The sequence below is a fragment of the Truncatella angustata genome (assembly GCF_020726525.1).
Source record: "Truncatella angustata strain MPI-SDFR-AT-0073 chromosome Unknown BKA67scaffold_1, whole genome shotgun sequence".
Taxonomy (NCBI): domain Eukaryota; kingdom Fungi; phylum Ascomycota; class Sordariomycetes; order Amphisphaeriales; family Sporocadaceae; genus Truncatella; species Truncatella angustata.
The window spans coordinates 7437098-7453415 of NW_025763381.1; the positions used below are offsets into that span (position 1 = coordinate 7437098).

General features: G+C 50.4%; 5 protein-coding genes across 5 annotated transcripts; 2 read left to right on the plus strand and 3 right to left on the minus strand.

The window, feature by feature from the left end:
- Positions 1-846: 846 nt before the first annotated feature.
- On the minus strand, positions 847-4561 carry BKA67DRAFT_550384 (elongation factor Tu GTP binding domain-containing protein). Its single transcript, XM_046101654.1, has 4 exons — positions 4197-4561; positions 3204-4144; positions 1343-3153; positions 847-1284 (listed from the first exon to the last, which is right to left on the minus strand). Exons 1-4 carry the CDS (start codon positions 4257-4259, stop codon positions 902-904), a joined length of 3198 nt encoding a protein of 1065 aa, XP_045965302.1. The 5' UTR covers positions 4260-4561; the 3' UTR covers positions 847-901.
- Positions 4562-5284: 723 nt separating this feature from the next.
- On the plus strand, positions 5285-6902 carry BKA67DRAFT_511552 (eukaryotic translation initiation factor 3 subunit L; the record flags this gene model as incomplete). The annotated part of the gene is made up of 3 exons (XM_046097406.1): positions 5285-5602; positions 5677-6717; positions 6819-6902. The coding sequence occupies 3 exons, from the start codon at positions 5285-5287 to the stop codon at positions 6900-6902; spliced, it is 1443 nt and encodes a 480-aa protein (XP_045965303.1).
- A 382-nt stretch (positions 6903-7284) lies between these two features.
- Positions 7285-8509, minus strand: BKA67DRAFT_77268 (uncharacterized protein). The gene is made up of 2 exons (XM_046109425.1): positions 7940-8509; positions 7285-7851 (listed from the first exon to the last, which is right to left on the minus strand). Exons 1-2 carry the CDS (start codon positions 8178-8180, stop codon positions 7460-7462), a joined length of 633 nt encoding a protein of 210 aa, XP_045965304.1. The 5' UTR covers positions 8181-8509; the 3' UTR covers positions 7285-7459.
- A 1160-nt stretch (positions 8510-9669) lies between these two features.
- BKA67DRAFT_77421 (uncharacterized protein) lies at positions 9670-12940 on the plus strand. The gene is made up of 3 exons (XM_046109426.1): positions 9670-10599; positions 11650-12025; positions 12099-12940. Exons 1-3 carry the CDS (start codon positions 10166-10168, stop codon positions 12768-12770), a joined length of 1482 nt encoding a protein of 493 aa, XP_045965305.1. The 5' UTR covers positions 9670-10165; the 3' UTR covers positions 12771-12940.
- Positions 12941-14905: 1965 nt separating this feature from the next.
- On the minus strand, positions 14906-15805 carry BKA67DRAFT_654309 (uncharacterized protein; the record flags this gene model as incomplete). Its single annotated transcript, XM_046106537.1, has 2 exons — positions 14906-15694; positions 15761-15805. 2 exons carry the CDS (start codon positions 15803-15805, stop codon positions 14906-14908), a joined length of 834 nt encoding a protein of 277 aa, XP_045965306.1.
- Between the last annotated feature and the right edge of the window lie 513 nt (positions 15806-16318).

Consider the following 16318-nt stretch of genomic DNA (forward strand, 5'->3'; position numbering starts at 1 on the left):
GGTACGCGTGAAGACTAATGCGACGGTTCGAAGTAATAGACGAACAAGTGTCACGCCTAGTTTGTAGCGTAGAATCCAGTGCTTCAAAATTCCAGCCGTGCTATTAAACGTCGATCTCAGAAATGGTTACTTGTATTCCGAAGACTCAAAGACCACTTCAAGTGTTTAGGCAACTCGTCAAGAATGCCCACCACTATGTTTAGAAAGCGGCTAACAGGAAAGTTGTCACAACCATGTATACGAAAGCTGGCATACCTCGGCGGTTTCCCGGACGGTAATTCCGGTTGACACTGAACATGATGTCCGCACACAGCGACGGGAATGGACTTCAGCAGAGTGTTGTATTACTTTTTGTTGAATAATCGTGAATGGCTCGAAGTCGAAATTCGTGCGTGGCCTACACTGTTCACAAGTCGGTGATCTTTCAAAAGCTAAGAGATAGTGTTGTTTTCTCTATCTCTCCTGCGCATGACCATCCACGTTTCCTATACGGCGTGATGGATGCTTCTTACTGGGTTATTCTATTGATGTGCGGCTGCCCTGGACTAAATGTCAACGTTGCGCCGAGATCTACCGTAAGCAGGATGCCATGTGTCCATGACATAAGTCCTGCGCCAATACAAGAAACTGTTCACTGATCGCAAGTAGGGACGGAGCATGCAGAGACTGCACGTGAGCAGCACACGAAGATTTGAAGTTCACCCAAGAGGACAAATTTATATGGGCAGTTCCGAATAATCGATTTTGATGGAGCATCTCAAGTGGTCCAGTGCATATTGTCCTGAGACCCGGTAATCACAAAACTACTAAAGTTGCAAACATTGGAGCTCGAAAGCTACCGGTCGATTTCGTTTTGTTCATTTTCTTCTCATTCACCTCTCGTGAAGTACATCTATTTACTCTACCTCTTCAATGTTTTTTGTTTACTTCCCTCGCTGCGCTCTGCTCTTCCTTCCACGAGCAATCCCTTTTTTCTCCTCACTCCATCCATGTACCGCTTGGCAACGTTCTCTTTGTCTGCTAGCTCACCAAGATCTTCCAGGTCATCCTCAGTGAAAGGTTGCCAAAAAGGGTCTATGTCCAAAATATCATAACCTGTGAAGATCAATTGCGGCTGGGCCGCACCTGATGTGCGCTTACGCATTTCGTCTGCGAATCCGAAAGATTCCGCGACGGGCAGGACCGAAGAGATCGTGAAAAATGGAGTTCCTTCATTCATAGCCTCTGCGATTACGCGACCACGACGACGTGTCAGCACATCGTAAACACGGCCTAAAACTTCAGCTAGGAGATTGTCAGTATGTGTGCAGGACCTTATTGAGATGAAGAGGGCAAGACTTACTGCTTGCTTGAATCTCGCAAGAATACATGGCGAGCATAAGACGGGGCGACCAGTCTAGGAAGCCGTGGCGGATGGACTCCCGTACCGTTTTGATAACTTCGCCGGTAAGTCTACCAAGGCTATCTTTTGCGGTCGTTTCCTCCGCCACAGGTGTGATGGTGACGTCTTCGATAATTACGGCAATGCCTTGCACTGGTTCATGGCAAAGTGGCCCTTGGTTGGTTGAGATCTGAAATGCATATGTGATCTTGTCGCTCAAGTGAGCTGCACTAAGCTTCTCGTCAACTGCCGGACCATTACCGTTGCTATTATCCCCAAAGATCTTCTGGAGACAGCCGTCTTTCGTGGCATCGATCAACAGATTCGGCCCCGTCCTGCGAGGGCCAAACCCAGCAATCTTGTCGATGGTACCCTTCCATACTTCACGTCCTTTACCACTCTCCAGTGCCTCTTGAAGCTGCACCCTAAGTTCATCATGCGACAGAGTCTTGCCTTCAAGTATATTGTCGACGTCAGTCTCAATTGTTTCATGGTCTGAGGCTCCGTTGGCGTTGGCCTCTTCGTCCTTGACATTCTTTTCGGAATATAACTTCTTAATAGCACCGGAATTTTTCTGCAGGAAAGTCGTCACGTTGTTCGGCAACGGACGCACGCGCAAAGTAATGCTCACTTGCTTCGAGTTTGTGACACCCACAACAGCGCCACGACCAAGCTCCTTGTTTGCCGGAGGCTTCATCTCGTCTGCTCGAATAGTAGTTTCTCTGTATGGCACAATTGGCTCACCTGCTTGGATATCGCATCTTGCAAATCTTTCTTTCAGGTCTGTCAAACAGCGTTCCAAGTGGAGCTCGCCAGCGGTTAATAACACATGCTCACCACTGCCAAAGTGTTCGTACTCGGCGCAAGGATCGCTTTGCACCAATAACTTGAGGCCATGGATCATCTTGTCCAGATCACCAGGCCAAGCTGGCTCCAGTGCCACCCGCACAATGGGATTGCCTGCCATGTTGACACCGGCCAAGTTGACAGATCCCTCCAGCTGACTGCATAGTGTTCCAGACTTGAGGATTTGCCCTTCTAGGCCACCAATGCCAAAGACCACGCCAGCCGGTACAGAGTCGAGCGACTCTAGACTCCTTCCCATGATCATGTAAAGCGCTGTGACTGTAACCTTTTTCGGCTCAGGTGACGCATGCGGGTTTGCGGGTGTGAACTTTGGCGGTAGAACATAGAGTTCGTCTCCAACAGAGAGCGTGCCGGAAAACATCCGGGCGAAACCAATAAGGTGCTCTGGATCGATCTCCTTTTCTTCCGGCTCCCTCACAACGTCGTCTAAAGACACATCTTCGATGGCTTGTGCCAGATCAGCCGCCCCGTTCATTTCGGCCTGTTGAGCCCGTGCTAGTTCTGCACGCTTCTTTCTTGCCAGCTCGCGCGCCTCTTCAGGGCTAAGCTGACCAGTCTTTCGTTTGTTTTGCGGCAGTTCACTCTCAGGTATTGACACCATTTTGCTGACATAAGCAACCACGGGATCTGATTTTGATGTCTTGAATTGAATCATGGCGTCCTTGACAACAGCATCGATGTGATCAGAGCCGGGTGAGTCCTCCAGCAGCTCGGGCAGCCGCTCAGCCTGTGCTACCGCCGGAGATGGCAAAGACTCTATTACAGACACTAACAGAGCCGTCGACAATGGTAGCCACGATGCGAACACGGTGCTCTGAAGCAGGCGAGGGTCCCTTGAACGGGCGACGTGAGGAGCAATAGCAATATTCAATGATTTCGTGATTTTTTCCAACATTGCGGGATCCCTGCTGAAGTCAGTACAACTCGTCTCACAGTATCGGCCAAGTATACTCACCCCTTTCCATTATCTCCACCAGTAGTCGCTGCATAGACTGCCCAGACTTGCTCGAGGACGAGCTGAACAAACATCGGCTTGAGGTTTCGGCCCTTCAAGTGTTTGCGGCCGAGGACCTTCTTTGTCTTCGGATCAAGATAGAAGTCGCCCCACAAGACTTTCTCCATGATATTCCTTTTGATACCAAGCTTCTTCTCGTACAAGCTGGCAAATTGGCGGACTGTGAATGCCCAGCCATCGATGGCACTACTGAAGATGACATTATTCTTCTCCGGCGCAAAGTAGATCTCCTCATCATCCCTCTCTTGAAACTCCAGCTCGTCAGTCTCACTAACTTGATTTGCCAGTTCAGCCTCTTTAGCGGCGGTAGCAGCTACCCGCTTATCTATCTGCTCGCGCCAGTTCAAATCCTCTTCCATTCGCTCGCCCTGGAAAAAGCTTCCCAGAACAGCATTGACCTGTTCCAGCAACTTGCTGAGATGAAGATAGGCTTCGCCTGGCGTCATTTTCAGCTCTGTCACCAGCCGATCCATCTTGTTGATGACCAGCAGGGGTTTGAGCTTTTCTTCCCAGCTCTGTCGGAGAACTGTGACAGTCTGACTGCAAACGCCCTCAACGGCATCCACCAGCACAATAGCTCCATCGCACAATCTCGAGGCCGTTGATACTTCACTGCTAAAGTCAATGTGACCAGGCGAATCTATCAGGTTGATGAGGTACTCCTTAGGTACCGGTGCGGCATCCGGCGATGATCTTCTGAGCATAGAGAAGTATAGTGAAATGGCCGAGGACTCCATGGTGATACCCCTGAGCTGTTCGTCTGGCCTTGAATCAAGGTACCGGATTTTCCCGGCCAACTTGGGAGAAATAATGCCATTTGTGGCAATCAGTGCATCTGTCAACGAAGTCTTGCCATGGTCGACGTGCGCCAAAATACATATCTGATGACAATCAGCTGTGGTAACTACGTTTCAAAGGATGGGAACGGGGTACATTTCTGACATCGTCAGACTTTGACTGGAGGCCTGCGAGTTTCTCTGGACTGACGACAGGCATCGTGTATAGTTGGTTGGCCGAGGTTTAGAAGGTAAGGAGTAAGCTGCTCAAGCTGCAGCGAAGGAGTCAACTGGATAGCACCTCAGGCCTTTGTACCAATGTATGATGAAAGCTAGCTCAGATGCCTGGGGGAAAAGCAATAGGCACACGAGCCACGGGGTGTATAACCAAGAAAAGAATAAATAGGGTCTTGAGGCTTGGTGTAAGGAAGCACAAGACAGTGAGAGTAGGTGCGCCAGACGGCTGGAATGATGATTGCCTCAAATGTCCTCAGGGACTGTATAAATCTTGGCTACTGTACAGTAGGTGACTAACTTAGCAGGCGAGTATGGCAACTTTTCCACCGCAATTGGGCAGTGACGTTTGCCCCACCTCCATGGTTCAGAATGATTCACCATCACAGTTGCAGCAGCAGCAGGAATATCATTGCTTGGTGGGACTACGCGAAAGATACAGTCATTCTATTCATTGCCGAAAGTACAAGTCCGTGGTTCAAAGGAGCCCAGGAAGATCAAGCCAGGTACATATTACCATACAGACGCGTCCCCGTTGCGATCCCATCCTTCAACCGAGTGACGTGAGGTGAGCGCGGGGCAATCAGCAACCACCCCGCCGTTTTATTTTTATTTTTTAGACTGAAGTCCCAGCGATAAAGACAGTCGCCCGTCCTTCAGCTCTAAACTCCGACAGCGCCTCCTCTCCAAGCCTGTGCAGCTCAAGTCAGGTGCCCGAGCAAAAGCCACAGTCACTGTGCTCCTTGCTCCATCCAGTTCATTTCAACTGAGGGGCCACATAACCCTAATTTCTTAGGCCGCCAAAACTTCGGCAGTCGCAGCGGTTTCTGCTTTGCCTAGCAAATTTCGCATTATCGTCGAGACAGCGCCGCCCGACAGCCCCTCGCGAAAAATATCGACAGCGGGGCCCCCATCAAACGATACGACACGCCACGACACGATCCGACTCGACACGACAACCGTTCGTTCATTGTCAGTCAACATTTCGATCGATACCCCCGAATCGCCACAATGAGCGCTTTCCAGCAGAACGGCGATCGCCCCGTCCGCGCCATCGACGACGACAGCGACGTTGAGGAGGAAGCACTGGTCAATGACTACAAGGAGCAAGTCCAATATGAGGATGGCATGGGCGAGGACCTGGAGCGCGTCAGCTCCTTGTCCATGGCTCAGCAGCAGGATGATATTCAGTCGAGACTCGTCGCCGCTGCCCAGCCTTTGGACTTCTCTGCTCCTCTCGAGGTCAAGTTCCAGAGCTACGACTCATACTGCAACCTTTTCCATTTCATCCTGAACTCCGAAGGCCCCGTCGACCTGGAGCCGCCGTCCGTGAGTGGCCTCTGCCTTAGCTAGCTCGTGTGACCTCCCCCGGATATCCATGTACTAACATATGAACGATGCAGTACTACTGGGCCTGGGATGTCATCGATGAGTTCATCTATCAGTTCAACTCATTCTCCTCGTACAGAATGAGACTTGCACGTCAACCGAGGGACAACGAGGAGGAGCGTCAGATTCTTAAGGAGAACCCGAACACCTGGGGTACCTACAGCGTGCTCAACGTGCTATACTCCTTGATTCAGCGGTCGCAGATTGTTGAGCAACTTGCAGCCATGAAGCGCAACGAGGACCCCGCCGCCGTCGCCGGCGAGTACGGTTCCAAGAACCTCTACAAGATGCTGGGCTACTTCTCCATCATCGGTCTCCTGCGGGTCCACTGTCTTCTCGGAGACTTCAGCCTTGCCCTCAAGACCCTCGACGACATTGAGCTCAACAAGAAGGCCATGTTCGCCCGTGTCATGGCTGCTCATTTCACCACGTATTACTACGTCGGTTTCTCTTACATGATGATGCACCGATATGCCGATGCCATCCGCATGTTCAGCCACATTCTCGTCTACGTCTCGAGGACGAAGAACTTCCAGAAGAACGCTCAGTACGACTCGATCACCAAGAAGAACGACCAGATGTACGCACTGATCGCTATCTGCGTAGCCTTCCACCCCACTCGTCTCGACGACACTATCCACACTGCTCTCCGTGAGAAGTATGGCGACCAGCTCCTGAAGCTGCAGCGTGGTGGTCCCGAGTCTCTCCCCATCTTCGAGGAGCTTTTCAAGACTGCTTGCCCCAAGTTCATTTCTCCCATCGCCCCCGATTTCGAGAACCCCGAGTCCAATGTTGACCCTATGGACCACCATCTGTCCATCTTCATGGATGAGGTCAAGACCAACATGTTCAACCCGACCGTTCGGTCTTACCTCCGCCTGTACACCACTATGGACTTGAAGAAGCTCGCTGGTTTCCTCGAGGTGCAACCCGAGGAGCTGCGCTCGTACCTGTTGGTCAACAAGCTGCGCACAAAGCAGCTGCGATGGGCTGACCAGGGCCTGTTGGATGGCGAATGGGTCAATGTTAGCGACCTAGACTACGCTTTACAGGGAGTACGTATTTCTCTCCTACCGTCTCGCTAAATTTTTTCAAGCTTTCATGTGTTACGGTCAAGCTTTTATTTGTGCAAAGTCATACTAACGGGAAACTACAGGACTTGATTCACATTTCTGAGGCCAAGGTGGGACGAAAGCTGGTGGACTGGTATCTGCGTAACCTCTCAAGAACATACAACTGAGACAACGCATTCGTGAACGTTGTAGCAAGATGATTTGTGGAAGGATGCCATTTCTTAGGAACGACAGACAGTGGCCGTAAGTGGCAGCGCTCAGTCTTAAGAGACGCAGATAGGAGGCTATGGTCACGCTGGTTTGAATGTCTCTGTCACTTTGTTTGCATTGCAAAGGCGTCAAGGAACTGAACGGGCTGGATGGCACGCGGGACATTAAGCAAAATGAGTGATAGTCAATATCACATATGATCACGATCGGTTACGGTCATAACCAGAAATAGAATCTACGAATATGGTAGAAACGATAATAAAGAGCAATTCGATCATGTTCTATCTCGACTCTTGAGTTGCGACTGATGATCATAGCACTCGTAGCCAAAAAGAAATATTAGAAAGAATAAAACAAAAACAAAAAAATACAACATATATTGCTGTACTGGTTATTTATCACAGCCTTTCAGTTTGACATGAATTACTGACCAAACAGAGGTCAGCGCCAGAGTCCGTGGCCCGTTCGACCTGCACAGGCTGCAGCCACCCACATCCAAGATAAAGCAAGCAGATTAGCCACGACCATAAACGATTAGTACTGCTGTAATAGCCAAAATGATGCCTATGATAACGTCATGGTGACACAGGAGCTTAAAGTTGTGACACATCCGAAATTGAAGATTGTGTTGGGAGATATGTCTCTGGAAGGAACCAATAGAGCTCGCGGCCTTACACACATTTTTACCTCGAGGTTGCAGCAATGCCAAGGAGTGCCGCATCAGGTTCGTGCCGTGGGAAGAAGTTTGTTCGAGCAGCGCGTTGTTAAGCTGTATGCCTCGGGACATGGTAGTAGTGCTCGTGGGCGTCAATGTATGGGCTGTCATGCTGGCTTCGAATGGGGTTTCTTTTGTCTCGACCGCGTTCACCCTGCGTAGGTTTTGGGGGTTCCGCAATGTTCTCGCTCCTAGGATTCGAGTAAATGATGCATTCGGATGCGATCTAACGCCCACGGCTTGCATGTGTTGTGATGTGTCCATAGGTATAGTACATGCCTGATTGCTGTGATAGGCTGAGGACTTTGGAGGCCTCCGGGTGAATCGAGACGGTGAGCATGATACAATTCGAATATTTTAACAAAAATGAGGCTGCCATGGCTCGTCGAACGGCACGCAAGCTTGTCACTCCGGTGGTCATCTGTGATATTACTCGGCCAATATTCAACACCAATTGTGATAGAGTAGTATATATGCTCGAGCTGGGCGTTATCGGATTCGGCATCTTGCTGCCCACCATTGCCGGCTAACACGGTACGATAGCTCCATCTTTGTGCATTTGTCATACCATGGTTAACTAATAAATGCTACGCGATAGCTGCCGAAAGCCGGGCAGACAATAGTCCATTTCATTGAAGACACAGGGAAGGGTAATATATAACGACCTGACTAAGTGCCCTGGACGTTGCCGTTCTGGGAGAGCTTATTAGGGAGGGGTAAGGTAGGCGCGGCTACACCCGCGTCGTCATATCCATATCCATGAACCTTGGGGGGAAGCTCCATAATTAGCGGCGGCGCGTGTGTCGCGACTTACCGTACATAGACGGTTGCAATGGAAAGCTCTGTGCCGTTCTGCTTAGCCTAGCTTTGCGGACGGCAAGGGGGGAAAGTAATGCTCATTTCGTGTGATATTGAGGTCAATCACCGCTGCAGATCACCTCGTCACGTAGGAAGCTTCCAGGCGTACAGGCTACCAAGCTACAAGACGCGGTGCCATGACTTGGCGGCAGTCGCCAAGCTCGCCAAGGGCTCCAGAGATGTGTCTCCCGACCGTCCCTCGTGTGCTGATGAGGCTGTTGTGCATGTTCCCCGGGTCTTGGAGTGTCTCTCGGTACGCTCTGACTGCGCGTTTGACTCATTACGCAGTGTTGATCTCAAGTCTGGATTGAAACCAATCCCTCACGGGTAGACACGATGCGTGTTTGCGGTGCGTATGACATAGAGACGAGTGAAGGGGGGTGTGTGGTCGGATATTGTATCCAATGTTGGGTAGAAATGAAAACCATGTTTCCACGAGGATGGCACGCCTGCTTGGCCTTGTATGAGAAAAGAACAAAAGATACATACAATACGGCAGAACGAATCATCGGGAACCCTGGAGACACCTGAAATTAGCACTAGATCTGCAGTTGGGCCTAGACCAAAGATGGATCTGATGCGCATTTCCCTGCTCTCAGATGCAGCTTCGCTTTCATAAGTTTCGTTGTTGGTGAAGGATAGAAAATGCCCCATTCAAACTGCCGCCAGAATTTTAGCTTCTTGGCTGATTTCTTACACGGCCTTCCTTTCCTTCATTTGAGCAACCCATACCTAGGTTGCCCGTTCATTCAAGATGTGAGCCCTTCGCAGTCCTCTCCTTGCCCCCCTCGCCTCCTCGAAGGCAGTTTACGACCTCGAAACCCACCTGGTCATATCAGCCCACTCCCACAATTCCACAATCGCACATCCCCGAACATTTGTGTCACAACCCTCGCGCCTTCCGCATTCTGTCCGGGGTCGAGGTTACAATACGACCATTAGAAGTATCTAGATAATGCGTATTGATCGCAATTACCAGCCAAGCATTTGACTCGCTACTTCGTGTGTGCTTTTCAGGGTTTGTCGAGCCTTCCCTAGACTTTACAACCGGGTACAAGTTGTTCGGAACGTGGCCAGCTGAACGCATTTGACTGGATCACTCACTCACTCACTCACGCACTCACATCAATACGCAGCCAGAAAACGTCACATAATTCTCACCGCGAGTTTACAATTCTCGGCACCTTGCAGGGTCTGAAGCTTTTGCTATCTCGAGTAGTATTATCAGGCAGACATTCGCTCTCAATCCGGCCAAGATATCCACATCGAAATTTTCTTCTTCTTCTTCTTCTTCTTCTTCTTCTTCTTATATTTGACGAAAGCGCCCCTCCAACCGCTGTCCAGCCTCTTTGAACCTTAAAACGTTCACGTCAAACTTTACACTACGGTCACGCAGTTGCAGAAACCATTCGATTATCGAACCGAAATCATCAGTACGAGAACCATACAGGATCGCCGGCCTTCTCTTTAGGCAGTTTCTGGCTCGGTCAGCGAGCTTTGAGTGGTTCCTGCCACTACCAGATGCTGGACGACACGAAGCTGCCTCCTCCGCCCTCTACTTGAGGCAACGAGAGTCAGGTCTCCAGCATTGGTCTTGCTTGTATACGTTTGCAAAACATCACAGCTATTATTCGATAATTGCCTAGCATGGCCGACAACCAACAGGCCGTAGCAGAAACACCCGAGAGCAATATCTCACCAAAGACCCAGCCTTCGCGGGAAGAAGATGGCTACTTTCCTGCCTCGCCAGAGCCGGGGAATGCTGACGAGGATGATGGCCCGGAACTACCTACGCAGACGGAGAGTGGTGCTCAGATAATTGAGATACGACCCGGTGACAAGATCCCAGACTTGGTGAGGAAGAGCAAAGACGATGACCTCGAGAACGATAGTGACGCGAGCGCGACGACGCCTGGTGATACTGCCCCCAGTCCCGGCAGCACCAGTGAGCCGCCATCTAGGAAGATGTCCATATCTTCTGTCACATTCCGGCAGCCGACAAACCCGTCGCTGCCACAAGGGCTGAAGAAGAAGCCGCTGGATGCTACTAGGCGGAGAGCTGCATCCCCACCACACCGAAGGTGAGTTATAAGATCGATGTTCTTTTCTGGAATTTGTTAGGTTGCCCGTGCACCGCACTACGTCACTTCAAGGTTCTGTCTGCACCGTGATCTGTCTTACACTGCCCAGACGAGACTCAAACGTGAGGCTCTGTTCTTTTCTCCAAACCAAGATCCTCAAGCGAGGTTGGCTGCAGCGGAACACAGTCGCGTGGGGGATGACCAAGGATCGGGAGGCTACCCCAGAGATGCAATCGCGGGCCGTTGCGGAATGGTTTCTGAGAAGAGGAAAGTCGAGTCTGCAAGGTTCTCCTGGGCAGAGTCGTGTTGCGCTCAGGTCTGCAAGCAAAGTAGATCGCGTGAGGGGTCATCACATGCTCTGTCCTGTTCGCCTAGCCAGACCTCAGCCAGGCCCCTAGTGTGAGTGGATCGCAATGCTCTCGAGACGCGGCTTTTCTCGTTCTCGTTCTCTTCTCTTCTCTTCTCTCCTCTCCGTTGCGTTGGACTGGAGACTGGCCCGGTTGCCCGCGAACTGAAATTGAGGAGGATCCAGCCAAGCCCATGCGCTGCGTCCCGTTTCCCAGACAGATGAGCCCATCGCCGGGATATTGTGCTTGCCAAGTTGGGTGACCCCCAGGAAACGTCAGTACCGTTCCTCGCTGAAGCTGCCCATTTCCCCGCCATCAGTCAACCCCACCTCTTTTGAGCCGGTCCAGAATTACACTCCCTTTGATGGCCCAAGGGGATGTCCGCAACCCACTGAGGTACAGTAGTCTCGTGCAGTACTCCAAGGCGCAGCTAGCTGGGCTAGCCGACATACCTCATCATCGTTATGCAATTTGATCTGGTTTCTTTCGTCCCATCCACTAAAAGCTCACTCACAACTGAAGCCTCGTGACACCTCGAGCCTCTGTCGTTGCCCGTCTTGCGGCCTCATTCTTATCTGCCTATCTTCACTCCCGCTACCCCTCATTGTTTCCCGTGCGCTTATCCTACATCTGTTGGCACCACACTGCCACGCTTTTACCTCATGGCGATCGAGACACTGACCGAGGCCCCTGAACAATGTAGATTTCAGTCGCACGTCGCGTTTGACAACATTCCCCTTGGCGAATCGACCGACTACAACCCGATTGCCTTCACTCTCAACGCCAAGCATGACGGCTATCAATCAACAAGAAGGAGCCGCACCTTCATGGTAGGAGTAGACGACAACGCATATTCCGACCATGCTCTGCAATGGCTGCTTAGCGAGCTCGTGGATGACGGCGATGAGGTCATCTGCGTGCGGGTGATCGAGACTCAAATGCGCCTGACCAATACTGCCTATCAGGAAGCCGCGCAACTGCTGATGGACAACATACAAAGCAAGAATAAGAAGAACCTTGCCATTTCCCTGGTCCTCGAATATGCTGTCGGCAAATTGCATAACACGTTTCAGCACCTTGTAAGCATATCTCTCGCGTTGCACCATGTGGTGCAACGTGGAGCAAGGGCAGTGGCTAACCTGTCATCTGTAGATCAAGATATATCAACCCTCCATGTTGATAGTCGGCACTAAGGGGCGCAGCCTGGACAGCGTTTCGAGCGCCTTCTTCAACCGGAGTTCATTTTCAAAGTACTGTCTACAGTATTCACCCGTGCCGGTAGTTGTTGTGCGTCCTACTGAGAAGCGCGAGAAGAAACGGCTAAAGCGGGCCCAAGACCCGGCGCGCCAGAACTATCTACAGATGTTGCCTGGTCAGAAACATGAGGCCGACAGCGAGAACAGCAGTGTATACGAGCTGGAGCCGAATATCAGTGCTGCTGAAGAAGCGCATCGGGTCGCGGTTGCGAATGGACTTCCTGCCAAATATGACCCTACTCTAAAGCCCATCGATACAGACGCTGTCCTTCGCTATGCTAGTAGCAAAGCTCGCCCGCCGACCGCGGTTGAAGCGCCATCTGCAGAAGCCGTGGCGTTGGCGGCTACAGGCAGGCTACCAGTGCCAGAAAAGGGCGATGACTCCGAGTCTGAATTCGAGGAGGAATTTGAGGTCACAAGTGGTGAGCAGGCTCTTAAGAAGGAGCGGCTTCATGTGATGGAATCGAACGAAGGCGCAGTGCTCAAGGAGATGCAACGGAAAGCGAGCGCCGATGACTCTTCAGAATCGGATGATGGAGAGGGTGGCGCCAAGACAGAAAAGCAATAACACCTGATCAGGCTGGAGAGCGGTACGAGCGTGTTGTCTCTTGAGCTCGGCGTTTTGTTTTGGGCATTTGACAAATTGGTCTGAGGTATCCCATTGATCAAGACCGGAAGGTTGCCGCGGTGGAAATACCATGGGCGCTTTTCAACTCGTTGCGAGTAGCGTTTGTTTCTGGACTTTGTATTCCCACCGACAAAAGGGTATGGCGTCTTTCATTGGAGTTACATGGGTTGACCAATTATTGGTTCTAGAGGCACCGCAGTCTCCGCTCCTAACAATCAGTTACAGCAGGCGATGGATGGTGCAGTCGATTAGTAGACAACGTTGAGCGATTCTTGCTTCATGCCAAATACCACTTTTAGCGACTGTCCTTTCCTGCTGTTGATGTACGTGCTGAGGAAAATACTGCATTTTACGATGATAACCATCCTCGTGTGCTGCGGTTCCGTTTTTGATTCTGTCAACGAACTTGTATTTTGTTCATCGTACAGGGGGATATTTGGCATGCTCGTATTCTACCTGCCCTCGCGCCGCCTCTGTTTGTCGAAGTGTACTCGGTTGCCTTTTTCATGGTTTATGGTGGCTGTGTCTGCACGAAGCCTGGAGGTTGCACGTCTCTCACCTTGCTGTATCCTGCAGCATCCGTCACGAAATACCCGCAGCGTAAAGGTGGCCTCGCGAGTTCTACTTATAATAACTCTCCTACAAGATACACTTGGCCAGGAAAAAAGCTGTTACATGTTTAATCGATACATTTAGGTCATGGTAGTAAACTTTTTTTATTTTAAATTTTTTTTTTCTTCTTCAAGGATAATCTTTCTGCTAAAGTCATGATATAATAAGTCTGCTTTATAACGGTGATCTCTTCCTCTGTGCATTTTCTTGCGGATTCTGCAGGTTGTATGTACGATGGATGCCCAACTCCTTTGACCAACGATACATAAAGACCCGTCGCGGCTGCAGTGGTGGAATATCTGCCTCGGCCACAATCTAGCAAAAAGATATGCATTAATGCGCAACCGCAAACCCCATATGCCCGAGCATCCATCAGAAAGCTCTATAAATATCTTTCTAGGTTCCCTTTTATATCATTGTCTGTCGCATCTCCCCCACATTTTGCGGTCTCGGTGGTTCTGCTTGATCATATATTGCCCACAGCACGCATTCACACATTCCTATGTAGTACATATCTCATAGAGGCAAGCGTTCCTTGCAGCTCAGGTGAGAAACTCCCACCCATGGCAAATAACCCATCGTTATCCATCTTACCCATGAGTACTTGGCGGGTAGAAAATATGATGCACGGATTACAGAATGATACGTGCACGGCAATGTGGCTCGTACATTTGTAGCCATCCCGATAGTTATAATTTGATTATATAGATTTATATAAAGTCAATGGCTAACTCACGGGTACCCAGGGGTAATTTCTTTTGGTCATGTGTCCTTGGCACAGGCCCACGGGGTGGTAAATCCTAACCTTACAAGTTGCAGCAATACCATCCCAATTTGGGGTCAATTGTACGGGGATTGTGTACGGGAAGCCTGATGAAACCCTTTGTTCCATCTAGACTAGCTCCAGTATCACTATTCAGCCTTTAAACCACAAGAGATCAGACTAATTAGGCTTGAGCATTCACAGGACATATTGGTGCCGCTGAGATGTGGCATCATCCCCGAGTTTGATTTCGGCCACAACAATACTCCCGAGTACTCGCTGCGAGCCATGGTCGTACCTAGAGTACATAGGATAATAATAAACATGTCAGATGTTCGCATCCAGTTGTTCCAGTTCTGATGTTATCTTGATTATATTTGCTCGCAGAAAACGTTATGCCTGTACAGTCGTGACATTGGATTAGGAAATTATTGGGTGTGTATGAGATCTTAGCTCCTGAATCCCCATTTGCATAGCCTTTGAGCACTTCTCGAGTAGATACTCTTTCCTGGCTGATAAAACTCCGACCATACTCTTCTATAGTGGCAGGTGAATCGTTCCTTGGATTGCGCAATGCGGTGTCCAACTTAAATGATATAACACCTGCGCGATAATGATGTCGGAGCTGTGAGCGTGTTCCAGGCCAATATTCACCAATAGCTACGCAGTCTAGAACAAAGAGAGACCAACTATAGGCTGACTAATTCATCAAGTCTAGACGGAGAACTTCAGCCGCTGCTGCCACGACGATGGCTAGAATCCCGTCACCAGTCCGCTTCAAGTTCTTTGCGTCCGCCTCGCCGGGGATGTGACAGAAAAGCACGTTTGGCTTGAGTTTCCTGACGTAGCGGTTCGCCAGACTTTCGTAGTTGATGAATCCGCACATCATTGGACCACCCTCGTCGTGGGGTTTGATATTGATCGGAAGGCTGGCTTCGGTGGCATCGGCTTTCGGCATAGGAACATTGTCATCCTCATTTCCAACTGTAGCAACGGAAGCACCGGGCTTTCCGAACTGATAAAGGGTTTTCAGGATCGTGTTGGCGCCGTCAGCGACCCTGTCGGGGTTCAAAAAACTCTGCAGGCCCATCGGCACGCCGTCCCATGGACATGGCCCAATATCTTTGACGGTCAAGTCCTTGTCGTCTTTCCACAGGTAGTATTCCTGTGGTCCATAATATGGCCCCCACCAAGTACTGCTCATGCCCTGTTTATATGCAACCCGCTCAATCGTGAGCCAGTCCCATCCACGAGCCTCTCCGAGGTGGATGAACAAGTCTACGTCCTCGGCGTGCTTGGTGTGCAGGTCCTTGCAGAATTCCCGAACGTACTTGTACTCCGTCTTGACCGGGTCAGGGAGCGTGATGATGTTGATGCGTGTGGGGGAGGGGTTGAGTGGCGTATTGGGGTCCAGAGTTTTTGGAAGAAGAGTCGTGATGAGGTGAGACGTGTTGACGTCGATATGCCCACCATCACCGTCAGGGTAAGGCTATTCAGGCTTATCAGATCATCTCAAGCAGTATAGTATGAGTGTTTGTGGACGGGTGCCACTTACGCCCATGCCTGTGATGAGTACGTTGATGTCGTTGATCTTCGTCATTGTTCCCAATTCTGCAAAGTGGTACGTCTCAAAATCTACCAGCGTCTGGAAATCCAAGGCTCAAGATACCTAAATCGCGAAGAATTTGTTGAATGCAATCCTGATCTCGGTAGCACCCTACGAATCGTTACATCAGTCATCAGTGATCCCGGGGCAGGGGTATGGTATGTGGGGTATGTACGTCAGCTTGCGATTTATATGTATTAGGCGCACTATTCAATCCAATAAGGTGTCCTCCGGGCCGTCCTCAAATCGGCCGCGTTCGAATATTGCTGACATGGCCACACAGAACCCGAGCGACAAGGTTGTGAGAAGAGTATCAAAAGTCTGCAGTTGAACTACATAGTCGCTGATTTATAAATCCACTTGGGTATATGGCCGGTCGAACAGCTCAATTATGGCAGTCACTATGATCGACATGCCAAAAGGCCCTGGGTGACGAAGCGATACCAGAGTTCTAAAATTGCACTTCGTCCGACTGTAAATGCCACAAAGCCGGTGGCGGTCCCGGGG